A 14,876-nucleotide genomic window follows, 5' to 3' on the forward strand; every position below is an offset into this window, starting at 1 on the left:
GGGGCATTTTTTCCCCTTTCTTTTCAGCACAGGCTCCCTGGTAGAGCAGCTTTTTCTAGTTGGGGATTGTTTGAGTTCCTCTAGCCTCTAAACCTCTGGGAGAACAGTTGCCCAACAAAATATATAATCTTAAATTTCATGTGCTACATTCTTTAATGTCAAAATACCAACATTTCTCTCAGTGGATTTCATCATTTAAAAAATCTCTTCCTGATTAAAATGTTTACTTTAGAAAGCTCATTTCACAGAAACAATGACTTTATTAGTACCTAAATAAAAGTATTTTAATTTATCCCCTCTCCCCAAGATTCTCCAGAAACTGATATTGCTATGGAGATAGTGACACCAGAACAGCAAGTCTCTGAAGCAGTGTATGACTGTGTAATCTGTGGACAAAGTGGCCCATCCTCTGAAGAGCGACCCACGGGACTGGTTGTATTGTTGCAAGCCTCTTCAGGTATGGTTCTTGTTAAGCTACTTCTCATAATGAAAATAGGGAGTGACTTTTTATTATTGTAAAACAACTTGTCTTGGAGTTAGGAGGCCCAGGCTTGAATCCTGCCTTTTAAATTTTAAATAGTTACTTGAACATGGATAAATTTCTTAATCTCTCCCAAGATTAATTTCTTCATCTGTAGAATGGAAGTTATAATACATTTACTACCCACCTCAGCGTTATGAAGTATTAACCTTAGAACCAACAAACAATAATTACATTACTCTGATAATCAAGCAAACAGCTCTTTAGCAAAGGTGTTAATTTTTGTTGAGAGAGAGAAATCACACATGTGTTGGTGTTCAATAGACCCACACCTGGGGAGAAGGCTATAGTTTCTACAGTGTTTTAAGGAAGAGGGGAGGGGGTCTCTGTGATTGAGCAAATGGGAAAACTTCTGCCTAGCACAAGAGATATATTGCCAACCATTTGGAAGGTAAACCAGGTGACTGATAAGATAGAGAAAGAGGTCACTTTAGGGTACTCTGACCTTTTCTTGTTATCAAGAATATTGCAAAATCATTTCTAAGTCATACGCTACTACCTTTTCAGATAGATCTTGATATTCCAAGTAAATTCTAAATATCATAAAGCTATTACAAACCTGTTAACCTTTGACAGAGAGGTACTTTGTAAACCTTAAATTTTTTATTTATGTATAAGTATGATACAACATAATAATATATAATGTTATACATATATACATTTATATATGAATTTTAATTTTTATTATGTAAGCCATTGCTATATGTCAATGTACTGATATCTAGATGCATAAAGATAGATTCCAACCCGTTGGATTATTTTTATATTTTGTTTTTGATCCTTAATCACAAACTAATTCCTTAGTATGATACAGTTTCAGAGAGAAAATTAATAATAAAGAATGAATTCTCAATATTTTTTTTACAGATTTCTTTTTATTTTTTCCTTCCTCCATTCCCTTTATAATTTCTTCCTTTAAATGGTTTCAGCCGCCACCAGCTTTAGGGTTTCTAAATAAACAACCAAGAAACAAGAGCCAGCTTATGTTTTCAGACTTGTTTGAAAGGGACTAAATCACCAATCAATATACACCATGTTCACTTTCACATTATGGGAATGAGGGGGTGGGGGGGAGGGCCTGGGCTACCTTTGGTTATCTTTACATCATCTGGTGGTGTAAGTCCTTTCAGTCTAGATTTTCAGGCAGTCTGTTTTAAGTGCTGATCAATATTTAGTAATACATTGTTTCCCTCTAAAAATGAATGAGGTAATTGTTTAAGCTTTTCTTTAAATCTTTATGTCCAGTATCTTTTCAGAATGCTACATATTCTCTTTTATCAAAGGTAGGTTGTATCAATTTTCATATGCAGGTGATGTCCCAACATTCCTATTGTGGAATTCAAGTAGAAGCTGTGCATGTTATAGAGTTATAGGCATTTTTGATTCCTCATGTTTCTAAAGCTGTAGTTTAAAAAAAAAACAACTTGAAGCATTTTTTTAACATTCTTCCCTAGTAAGTATTCTTTACTATCCTCCTCCCCAGATATATTTGGAGATAATGATATTTCTTCTAACTCCTAATTATAAGAAAATCTGTTCAAATTATTACTTCTAGGAAGGGTCATTTGGCTTAGATTATATAATGCTTGAAGATTAACATTTAAGTACTCTTCCTGAACCTTTTCTGAGATGGTTGGTTTGAAGAGAGAGCCAGGCATAGAGATGGGAGTTCCTGGGTTCAAATCTGGCCTGGCACTCAATCCACTGGACCACCCAGCTGCCCCCTAAAATATTACTTTTAAAAATCTTTATAGGATAAGTAAAATAAGCTCTTGGATACTAACTTATTCTTTTAAGTCATTTCATTTTACTAATGTACTGGTTTGTGATTAAGGACCCCCCCCCCCAAGATTCTTTTTATTAGCTACTTATAGATTTAGCTATAGCTATATACATACATAGATATTTCTTAAATAACAAAAATATATTCATGTAATACTTGGTTTACAAAGTGAATTCCTCATAACAACACTGTAAGATAAATAGAAAAGGTATTATCATCATCCTTTATAGATGAAACTGATGGCTTAAACAATGTAGTTAATCATACTACTATTGTGTCTTGAACTCAGATCTTTATGATTCCAAGACTGACACTCTCTTCAATACCATATTGCCTTTCATTATTGACCTTATTTTCCCAGTTTCTTTAGGGATTGAACCAAAGACAGGAGAAAATATCTAAATCCTTAGCTGTAATCAGTTTTACTGGGAGCCCATTTCCTGAATAAATAGAAATGCACAAGTTGAGAATTTCATTCCTAGTGTTAATGAGCATTGCCTCCAAAGTTCATTTATTTGAATAGAACTACTGTACAATATGGTATCTTGCATTTCAATTTGAGCTTTTCTAGTTACACAATAAATTTGTAGTTTCATTGGGCTCAAAATTGTTGAGAGTATAAAGTGCTTTTTCAAGGAGTAGATCAATACAGAATATTATCACTCTTGAAAGGACAGAATAACTTTTGTGTTTATATGGAGATAATCAGTTTTTTTTTTTAAAGAAGTCAGGGTTAGGAATGTGTGTGGAATAGGGTAAAGGATACTGTGTAGGACCTTCCTCTTCCTTCTACCACTAACATTTTTACATATATGAGATCTGGCTAAAATGAACAAACAATGATCAATAAATCAAAGTATGGCCGAGAAGAGATTTCCTAGAAGTTCAAAAAACTTCCTGAGGAATTTAACCTGGGAAGGGGAAAGGATTTACTGTGTTCTACCATTTGCTGACAGTAATTGTGTTTAACATGCTGATGTTAATTGTCCTGGGTTTTCCAGCTGCTATCTGCTTTCACTTTCTTCTTACTGGAGCTGCTATGAATTCACCTGGAAGTCCAGTGCTTCAGGCCAAGGCTTGTGGTTGCTATACTTTTGGACTGACTCTGATAGCTCTGATAGAGAACAATCTTAGCAACATATATTAACATATACTTGTATTCTCACTATTTCTGAATCCTTTGATACAAATTATGTATATTACAGATTAAATTATAGTTTTAGCATTTTTTACAAAAAGGAAAAGTAAAAAAAAAATTGCATTTTACTTACACTAACTGTGTTCTAAATGTGATGCCTTATGGTGGCCTCAGCATATTGGTGATATTTGGAGTATAAGGTCAAAACTTTGCATATGGGCTGAGCAGTATTTTCTGTGTTTGTCACATGAGGACCTGTCTAGCTAAGTTTGAAGAGTTTATCACTAGGAAGTTGGTTTCAGGGTGATAGATTTTCCATCCATAGCAATTAATAAATCCCATATTAAAAAGACAGTGAAGGGTGTATCAGTAATGACAAAACCGCACAGAACCTTTAAGTATTGAGGGTATAAGTACATATAGTCCCTAGGTAATAAACAGAGATACAACTTTTTTCATAATTTTAATTTTAGAAGTATTTCTAACAAACCTTTATTTGGGGATAGGGGTAAGGGGAAATGGAGTTTTTATTATGATGTCATATATAATGTGTTACATATAATATATACATAAAATTATTATATATGTTAATAATTCTAGTTTCCTTTAGTAAATTTTATCGGTTCTATGATTTTCTTTATTTCTCCCCACTTCCTTTTTTGTTTGTAGTCTTAGGGCAGTGCCGAAATAGCACTGAGCCAAAGAAGCTGCCAACCACTGAAGAGGAGCAGATCTACCCCTGGGATACGTGTGCGGCAGTACATGATGTGAGGCTTTCATTATTACAGCGTTTCTTTAAGGATGTAAGTATATATTATAATTGATTAGAACTCCTGACTTCTAAATTGGTGAATCTTCTTCCCAGTCCCATTAAAATATGATTTTATATTTCTTGTTTGCATCATAAAATGGCATGCTGTTATGAAATCTAGAAGTTTATTTTTTTAAATGTGGACTATTTTATATTTTATGAAAGTTTCCTATTAAAATAGATGTTTCAGATATTAAGGTAATACATGATAAAAATTTTGAGGGAAATACCTTTTAGATAGATAATTTGGATATTTAAAAAACTTTTTAGTTCTTTTTAGTTGTCTTAAAAATATAGAATAGGACTCATTACGATGATATTTAATATACATTCATATAGAATATAGATTTGTAAATGTAGTCTATACTGAAGACCCTAAAATCTCTAGCACTCACCGGTTGCACTGATGGTTGTCTACCTATGTCCCTGTTAGTTTTTTTTTGTTACTGGTTGTTTTGCAATAGTAAAACATTCATAATGGTAGAGGAAATAATTGTAGCAAGTTCTTTAGCCAGTGTCCTGTGACTTCTGAAATATATGGGGGGGGGTGATACATACCCTATTATATTGAAATTATTCTGTACATTTAATTTGGTTATTATAATCAAGGTTCAAAATATTAGAATTTGTCATAATAAACTTGTTGCTAGCCTGCTATCGGAAATTATTCTTTTATTAGATTTCAGAAGACTAGAAGTCTCCTGCTCTTAGTCCTATACCTATTATGATTTGAGCTAATGGACTGCTGGCTGTTAGAGGAGTACTAGAAAAGGGGTCATTTTACAGTACTGACCATTAGTGAGCAGAAATAGCGATGAGGTAGACCAAGAATAATCTTGCTCTTTCTCCTAAAGAAGACTGTAGTAAATGAGAGGCAATATAATATAGTATAAAGAGTTTTGATAAAGAATTTGGAAGGTCCAAATTCTAGTACTATTGTTGTCTACTATGTACCCATGGACAAGTCAAAGGTCAAGGCAACTTTTCTGAACCTCATATTCTTAGAAATAAACTAGAAATGATGCCAGCCCTTCTTAACTTTGTGAAAGTCAAATGAGGTCTAATGTGCTCTGTAAGCTGAAATGCCATTAAAGTGTATACAAGTGTTATTTTTATTATTATGAATTTTATATACCTGGCATTGAAAAAACTCCAAAAATCCTCACATTTTTATTTTTATTTTTTAAACCCTTACCTTCTATCCTAGAATCAATACTTTGTATTGGTTCCAAGGCAGAAGAGCCGTAAGGGCTTGGCAAAGGAGGTCAAGTGACTTACCCAGGGTCACACAGCTGGGAAGTGTCTGAGGGCAGCTTTGAACCTATGACCTCCTGTCTTTAGGCGTGGCTCTCAATCCACTGAGCCACCCAGCTACCCTTCTTCCCATCCCCCACATCCCCATTTTTATTGTAGAAGAAAAAAATGGAGAGGCAATTTCTTATTTACTAAGTGCCTAATAGATTTAGGGAATGGGGTCAGAGGTATGCATGGAAATATTAACTTTGGCAAAGAGGGGGGACACTTCTAAGAAGAAGGGAATGAGTAAAAAAAAATGGAAAAACCAAGAGGGAATAACAAGGAATAATGTGCCTGTATCGAAGTCTTGATTTTGTAAAGGCACATCAAGACTCTGGTGTTTTCTGTTCTTCATGATTCCCTGGAGCCTGGTGAACTATGGAAGCATAGTCTGAACTGATAAATGTGAGATATTAGTAAGGTGTAAATAAAGAGAAGCAGGTACCTTAATCCATATGCAGTAGTGTAACTGTGCATTTATAGAATTAGTGTGGTATAGTAGGTAAAAATCAGCTATTCAACAAGAATTAAATATACACTGTGTGCCAAGCACTCTGCTAGATGCTGGGGATTTAAGTACAAATTAATCTGTATCAAAAATGGACTTATAATGGAGAAGACAAGAACGTATTTTTAAAAAATTACTTATATATATGTGTGTGTATGTATGTAAATATACACAAATATACATGTAGAATAAATAATAAATTAATAAATATAAAGACAGAGCAGTTTGGGAGGGAGGACGCTAGCAGTTGAGGGGATCAAGAAAGACTTTTTGGAGAAAATGGTGTCCAAGCAGTCTTATAGGAAAAGAGGAATCAGGAGACTTAGATTAAAATATTAAAATTTTGCTTCAGTATATAACTAACATAGCACCACTTAAGTGCCTCAGGCAACTATCCAGGACCATAGAATACAGAAGAATTACTGATAGAAATAATAAGTATGGTGTCAAAATGAAACTCTTATGGAGATGTCATTTATCACTTGTTTCTGCATAGCTTTCTCTTTCATTGCTTATTGACTATTGCACACTTCACAATAGTTGTTCCAAACATTTTGTCATTTTGTTCATTTCTTAAGCCTCCTTTATTATCCTTTTTTCTTCACATTTTAGCAGAGTGTCTCTCCTTATATTTACTGAGAAAATAGAAGCTCTCCATTGTGATCTCCCTCTTCTCCCCTATTCTGTTTTCCCAAACCTCTATTCTTTACTGTTTTGATGTAGTTTCTGATGAAGAAGCAGTTTACTAAGGCCATCCCCTAGACTTAAACCCTTGATTCTATAGCTACTTGAATGTGCAGTAATTTTGGAGTTTTTAGATTCTAATTCATATTACCTGAGTGTAGAGTAGACAACTGTTTCAAGCTTTGCCAGAATGAGTGAAGTGCAGAACATACCATGAACACTCTTACCTGCCCTTGGTTCTGTTTTTATTCAGTGATACCTACAAGTACATGTGCCACAACTGGTTGAAGTGCAGCTGGTTTTCCCCCCAACTATTTGCTATTTCCCTTCCTCAGGGGCTGCATCTCTTGGACCTGTGTAATTACATGTATGTCTAAAAAAAAAAAAATAGTATGGATCTAATTGGATACCTCTATTATTTTATATTCCTTTTTTGAGGTGCTATCTCTGAATTTTGTTTCTTGATTTTAGCTTTGGGTTTTCTGGTATTTTAATTGGTGAAGGCATAGGAGATATTCCCTCTTTGATCTTTGCTTTGACATCTTTTGGTTGTTTGATTCTTCACATCCTTACTTATGGGACAGTCTCTTATCATGTGGCTTGCGTATGTGTGACCTTGGCAAAACTTTTTTACAGGAAGAGGCCCTTTCAGGAATATGTTAGGAATGTTGTCAAGCAAGAGAAAGTTTTGTAGATGTATTTGACTGAATGATTCTTTTATTAAAAATAAAATTTAATTATTTTCAATTAGAATTTTATTTTCTCTTCTGCTTCCTCTGATTCAGAGGGTAGGAGTGGGAAGGAGAACAAAATCCCGGTCACAAATATGAATCATCAAGCAACTTCCCTCATTGTCTAAGTCTAGCAATGCTAATACTATTTTTAATGGAAGAGAATTTCCTAGATGGGGATTTTGCCTTTGTGATTGCATTAAACATAGTAAAGCTTTCTTAAATTTCTGAGTGGAGTAGAATTTTTTTTCCATAATGTTTTAGAAATCCTAAGGAGGTTTCTTGAACAGGACTACTCAGAATTGTACTTAGAGGTGAGCTTTCTGCGGCTTACGTCTTTGGGACTTAATTATTTTTACCAAAATACCTATATATATTTTAAAACTTAAATTGTCCCAACAGACCTTGTTATCTTTCCCCTACAATCTACCCTTCCTCCAAAAATCCCTATTTTTGTTAAGGGTACCAGTATCCTTCTTATCACTCAGGTTTATCACCTTGGAATTGATTCCTCCCTCTCTCACCTTATATCCAATTAGTTTACCAAATCTTAGCAAGTCTACATCTATAGTGTCTATCTTATTTTTTTTCTTTCTTTTTACTAATTTCTAGTCTTGTAGTTTAAGTCCCTCATCCGATTTTGCCAGGACTTTTGCAGTAGCTTACTAAATGGTCTCTTTGCTTCCAGGCTGCCTCTTTCTCCAATTCTTTCTCTACTTGATTTCCAAAATAACCTTAAAGTGCAATTCTTTCTGACCATTTCAAGAATTTTTAGGGGATTTTTGTTGCCCCTAGAATAAAAACAAACTATTTTAAAATCTTCACAATCTGACTCCACCAGCTTACCTCTGCAGACTTAGTTCATATTATTATTCCCTTTCTGAAACACTGAAACCCAGTGTTTCAGCCAAATTGGCCTTCCTATTATTTGATGAACTTGGCATTCATTCTAAGTTCTTCCTTTGTGCATTTGCATAGGCTATCCTGCATGCCTGAAAAGTACTCCATCTTCTCTTTCCCTTTCTTCAAGATTTAACTCAGATGCTCCTTCCTATGGGAAACCTTTTCTGATCCCTCTAGTGGTTAGTATTTTTTTCTCTCTTCAAATTATTTTGTGCCATCCATGTAAATGTTGCATCTCTCCAGTAGAATGTAAGTTTCTTGAGGTTAGGAAATATTTTTCATTTTTTCTTTCTATTTTTGTTGCCTTATACATAGTAAGTGTTTAATATATCCTTTTGTTTTTGTTGGCTAGGATGTATGACTTTCTTAGTTGCCCCGGCCTAAAAAAGGATGAACAGTGTCTTCTCTGTCCCTAAAATGCTGTGTTTATTGCCATCATCAAACCTTTTATCATATGCTCTATCTGCATTATCTTTGCTCTCTTTCTTTCTTCCAAATATTATCCATTCCTAAGGTTTTAACTGATGTACCACTTCCTTGACAAAAATCTGGCAAAATTTTGCCAAGGCCTATCACTGATCTTTCTCTTTTCAGAAGTCCTTTAGCACATAATGCCTATGCTACTCACTTTATTGTCAGATCATTTTAATATTGCCTTGAATTTTTATTTAACTTTGTGCATGTCTTGACACTCCAACTAACTTGTAAATTGCTAGAAGACAGGAAGTATGCCATATTTCTCTTGTAGTCCCCTAAAGAGCTTGCACATAGTAGTTGTTTGACATTTATTGAATGAATGAGGCTCAGGATGTGTTGAGTTTTGGGTAGCTCAAATACTTTTTAGCTAGAATGCAAAGAAGGGACTCCAGTTACTTAATCCTAAAATTATTATATGTATTTTTAAAATCTTTTTTCCTTAAAGCTCAATTGCATACATTTCTCATGTAAGAATTTACAGTCATGCAATGGGGATAAACTAGATGCATTCCCAATAAGATCAGGAGTGAAACAAGGATGCCCATTATCACCTCTACTATTTGACATTGTACTAGAAACACTAGCAGTAGCAATTAGAGAAGATAAAGGAATTGAAGGCATCAAAATAGGCAAGGAGGAGACCAAGTTATCACTCTTTGCGGATGACATGATGGTCTACTTAAAGAATCCTAGAGATTCAACCAAAAAGCTAATTGAAATAATCAACAACTTTAGCAAAGTTGCAGGATACAAAATAAACCCACATAAATCATCAGCTTTTCTATATATCTCCAACACAGCTCAGCAGCAAGAACTAGAAAGAGAAATCCCATTCAAAATCACCTTAGACAAAATAAAATACCTAGGAATCTATCTCCCAAGACAAACACAGGAACTATATGAACACAACTACAAAACACTCGCCACACAACTAAAACTAGACTTGAACAAATGGAAAAACATTAACTGCTCATGGATAGGACGAGCCAATATAATAAAAATGACCATCCTACCCAAACTTATTTATCTATTTAGTGCCATACCCATTGAACTACCAAAATACTTCTTCACTGATTTAGAAAAAACCATAACAAAGTTCATTTGGAAGAACAAAAGATCAAGGATATCCAGGGAAATAATGAAAAAAAACACATATGATGGGGGCCTTGCAGTCCCTGACCTAAAACTATATTACAAAGCAGCAGTCATCAAAACAATTTGGTACTGGCTAAGAAACAGAAAGGAAGATCAGTGGAATAGACTGGGGGAAAGCGACCTCAGCAAGACAGTATACGATAAACCCAAAGATCCCAGCTTTTGGGACAAAAATCCACTATTCGATAAAAACTGCTGGGAAAATTGGAAGACAGTGTGGGAGAGACTAGGAATAGATCAACACCTCACACCCTACACCAAGATAAATTCAAAATGGGTGAGTGACTTAAACATAAAGAAGGAAACCATAAGTAAATTGGGTAAACACAGAATAGTATACATGTCAGACCTTTGGGAGGGGAAAGGCTTTAAAACCAAGCAAGATATAGAAAGAATCACAAAATGTAAAATAAATAATTTTGACTACATCAAACTAAAAAGCTTTTGTACAAACAAAACCAATATAACTAAAATCAGAAGGGAAACAACAAATTGGGAAAAAAATCTTCATAGAAACCTCTAACAAAGGTTTAATTACTCATATTTATAATGAGCTAAATCAATTGTACAAAAAATCAAGCCATTCTCCAATTGATAAATGGGCAAGGGAAATGGATAGGCAGTTCTCAGATAAAGAAATCAAAACTATTAACAAGCACATGAAGAAGTGTTCTACATCTCTTATAATCAGAGAGATGCAAATCAAAACAACTCTGAGGTATCACCTCACACCTAGCAGATTGGCTAACATAACAGCAAAGGAAAGTAATGAATGCTGGAGGGGATGTGGCAAAGTGGGGACATTAATTCATTGCTGGTGGAGTTGTGAACTGATCCAACCATTCTGGAGGGCAATTTGGAACTATGCCCAAAGGGCGACAAAAGAATATCTACCCTTTGACCCAGCCATAGCACTGCTGGGTCTGTACCCCAAAGAGATAATGGACACAAAGACTTGTACAAAAATATTCATAGCTGCGCTCTTTGTGGTGGCCCAAAACTGGAAAACGAGGGATGCCCATCAATTGGGGAATGGCTGAACAAACTGTGGTATATGTTGGTGATGGAGTACTATTGTGCTAAAAGGAATAATAAAGTGGAGAAGTTCCATGGAGACTGGAACAACCTCCAGGAAGTGATGCAGAGCGAGAGGAGCAGAACCAGGAGAACATTGTACACAGAGACTAATACACTGTGGTATAATCGAACGTAATGGACTTCTCCATTAGTGGCGGTGTAATGTCCCTGAACAACTTGCAGGGATCCAGGAGAAAAAAAACACCATTCATAAGCAAAGGATAAACTATGGGAGTGGAAACACCGAGAAAAAGCAACTGCCTGAATACAGAGGTTGAGGGGACATGACAGAGGATAGACTCTAAATGAACACTCTAATGCAAATACTATCAACAAAGCAATGGGTTCAAATCAAGAAAACATCTAATGCCCAGTGGACTTACGCGTCGGCTATGGGGGGTGGGGGGGAGGAAAAGAAAATGATCTATGTCTTTAACGAATAATGCTTGGAAATGATCAAATAAAATATATTTAAAAAAAAAAGAATTTACAGTCATTTAGGAAGGCCACCTTTTGTGAAAAAGTAGGAATATTTCAATTTGTACAAAAGTTCAAGACTTCCTGTTTACTGACTCCAACTACTGTTGGATTTAGAGGTTCTAATAGAGTACCCAACAGCAATTTTTAAAGATAATAAACAAGTTGGTATTTTGTTCTTAACTAGTTTAAAAAAAATAAAATTAGTTCTATTTTTAGAATGCAGTGCCAAACAAAATGGAATTTTCATTATATTACTAAGTGTTATACTTTCTAAAATGATCCTAACACTCAGATCAGCTGGTACTTCAAAGCAGTTTTGAAATGTAAAGGGAAGACAAGCCAACCTCCTGTAGTTTTTCTGATTTGCAAACAGTAGAAAGCCACTTTATCTACTGTGCCTATTTGATTTGTGCTCATGTATATCTTTAAATCTGCCCCCAAAGTCACTCTCTACTCATTTTATCTCCTGCTATCATGCCTATTATTTTTCTTTCTTTCTTTAGAGTAAGAAAAGAAAAATAAGTCTTGCTTTTCAGTTGAAAATTAGGTAACACTTTTTGAGAATGAGTTGATCAATATAATATAACTCATATTTTGTTATCATAGAGTACTTTGGATGTAAGAGGTAATTAATTTTCTTTCATTTAATATTGCATAATTTTTCTTCCTTCCTTATAAATTAATTTTCAAAAGAAAATCTTATTTTTAAGCTTGCTCCATATCATTCTTAGATTTTTCATCCTGATTTCATTGAGGTATCCTGCTGTGCCACATGTCCTTTAAAAAAATTATATATCAGAGATGTTAATTTTATTTTTCTTTCTTGTATTTTTTTATTGAGCCTAACAAATTTCAACATGAACATTCCAGTATACCAAAAAAAAAAAAAAGAACAGAAAGGAGAATTATATTTTGTATTTTTTGGGCTCTGTTAAGAGAAAGGAATAAGCATTTCATTAAATGCTTGTTATGTGTCAGGCACTGCGCAAAGTTCTTTACAAATGTTTTCTCATTTGATCCTCACAGTAATCCTTAAATTAAGTGTTATTCAAATCCCAATTTTCTAGTTGAGGAAACTGAAATAGGCAGTGGTTCAGTAATTTTTCCAGGGTTACAGTGCTAGGAAGTATCTGAGGATATATTTGAACTCAGGTCCTCCTGACTCCAGGCCAAGGACTTTACTAACACCTAGCTACCATTGTCACTTTTAAACAGATGTGAAATAGCAGGGCACTGTTTATTCTTTTAACATGACAGCAGATCTTAACAACTTATTGAGAGAAGCAAATATAGGGGAAGCTAGGTAGTTCAATGGCTAGAGCATCAAGCCTAAAATTGGCAGGGTTCAAATGTGTCCTTGAGTACTTCCTAGCTGTGTGACCCTTGGGAAAGTCACTTAACCCTGATTGTCTAGCCCTTGCTGCTCTTCTATCTTAGAATTTATACTCAGACAGTAGGTGAGAGTTAAAAGAGAAGTATGTGCTAGAAAACAAACTTTTTTCTTTGTTCTTCTGTGTTTAATATAAGTTGGATTCTATTATATGTTAAATATATTCATAATAAGGGCACTATGTCTCAGTGAACTAATAGAACTGTTGACTTATAGTAAAAAATATGAAAAAGTAGAGTTATATATCTTTCACCTGGCCTAGAGTGAAGTTTTTTCCTGTATAAGTGAATTTTCTGGATAATCCAAGGCTTACTCCTTTATGGCAATTAAAAAAAAAAGTAACCAATTTTGATTAAAGTTTTTTGACAATGCATGAGTCAATTTACAGCCTTGTTAAGCAAAACATGATATAATTTGATCTTGATGACTTAAGAATTAACAGAACATTATTGTGCTAGGTTTGTTATACTGATGTGCTCAGCTTTTAATCTGCTATAAATTGGGAAACCCTATTAGTAAACTTTTTAGGATTGTTCCAAAGGAAGAGTTAGTAGACTCTTTAGTGAGGGCTTAAAAGATTCTCATATGAATAAAGTACAGAACTTCTATGAGAAAATGTTAACAAACATTTTGACTGGACAGTGATCTTTTTCCCCCTGCTTATTTCTTGATTCTTGGCTTTTTTTTTTTTTAGAAAGCCAGGGTTGTCTGCTATGTATCTTTGAGTAAGGGTGGGGGGCTTTGCTATATATGCCTAATAAAGAAATTAAAGCTATATAATTTGTCGTTTACAATTAACTATTATATATTTATGGTTTAGATGTTAATTTTTATGGAGTTGTGATAGTTTCACAAAATATATGTGTTCATAATTTTAATAATCACAAAAGCTTGTGAGCTAAAATTAAAGTATTTCACTTTAAAGAGAGATTACCTTGAGATTAGTTATATGTTACTTTCTACCTCAAAAATATAATTCTAAAGCAGTAAAGAAGTATGTAGTTTGTTTTATATAAGTACAAATATATGTAAATGTAAAGCTATATGAATACATATTTTTACAACTTGCTATATTTTGCTTAATTTCTAAGAGTTCCTGTCTCCAAGCTGTATCAATTGGCTGGGAAGGAGGTGTTTATGTGCAAACTTGTGGACATACATTGCACATAGATTGCCATAAATCATACATGGAATCATTACGGGTAAGTTCTTTAGAAAAAAACAAAAAAATTTTATAATATTGTTTTTCATTTAAAGCCAAAGAAGTTTCAAGATATTTTCTTTATGTTTAATAACCACAGCAATTGCCTTGGCAGCTTTCAAACAGTTGTGTAGGGTTGAAATGGAACAGTTTTATTTTGTCTTTGCAGAGCTGTGCAAAGAGGAGATGCTTAACTAACATTTATTGAACAGAATGAAGTTGATTCTATTTAAATTCCTGCTCTTCAGGGTTGGTCTCCAATCCTTTGGGTGAAGATCACACCTAAGCTATTCATATAAATTAAAATAACTCGACCAAGAAGGAGGTTTTGTTAAAGAATGTTGTCGTTCATAAGGCTGAGTCATAAAACCTATCTTTCTTGTTATCAGCTGACTTGTATGAATAAATAATTTTACTGAATACATCATGGATCCAGAGTGATGGTAAAATCTGGATAATAACAATATCAGTAGTCAAATAATATGATTGACATATAAAATCACATTGGTTGATTGAAAGTTCTTCAAGTTGTAGATTAGAAGTTTTATTATTTTTATTTGCCAACTTTTTGAATTTCAATTCTGCCTATTGACTAGCTGTGTGACCATGGGAAAGTCACTTAATCTATGTGAGCCTCTGTTTTCTCAACTCATAATATAGAGAAAATAATAATAATAATAGTAACCAATTCATTGAGTGGC

General features: G+C 34.1%; 1 protein-coding gene across 11 annotated transcripts in view; it reads left to right on the plus strand.

Moving 5' to 3' along the window:
* The window catches only part of UBR3 (ubiquitin protein ligase E3 component n-recognin 3), a 338,509-nt gene that overhangs the window by 181,238 nt on the left and 142,395 nt on the right, over positions 1–14,876 (plus strand). For all 11 annotated transcript variants that reach the window (XM_056797275.1, XM_056797273.1, XM_056797276.1 and 8 more), the window contains 3 exons: positions 308–457; positions 4,132–4,265; positions 14,066–14,176. In XM_056797275.1, the coding sequence (XP_056653253.1) occupies positions 308–457; positions 4,132–4,265; positions 14,066–14,176 (395 nt within the window). The remainder of the gene's footprint in view (positions 1–307; positions 458–4,131; positions 4,266–14,065; positions 14,177–14,876) is intronic.

The sequence above is a fragment of the Monodelphis domestica genome, chromosome 4, assembly GCF_027887165.1.
Source record: "Monodelphis domestica isolate mMonDom1 chromosome 4, mMonDom1.pri, whole genome shotgun sequence".
In the NCBI taxonomy this organism is placed as follows: Eukaryota; Metazoa; Chordata; class Mammalia; order Didelphimorphia; family Didelphidae; genus Monodelphis; species Monodelphis domestica.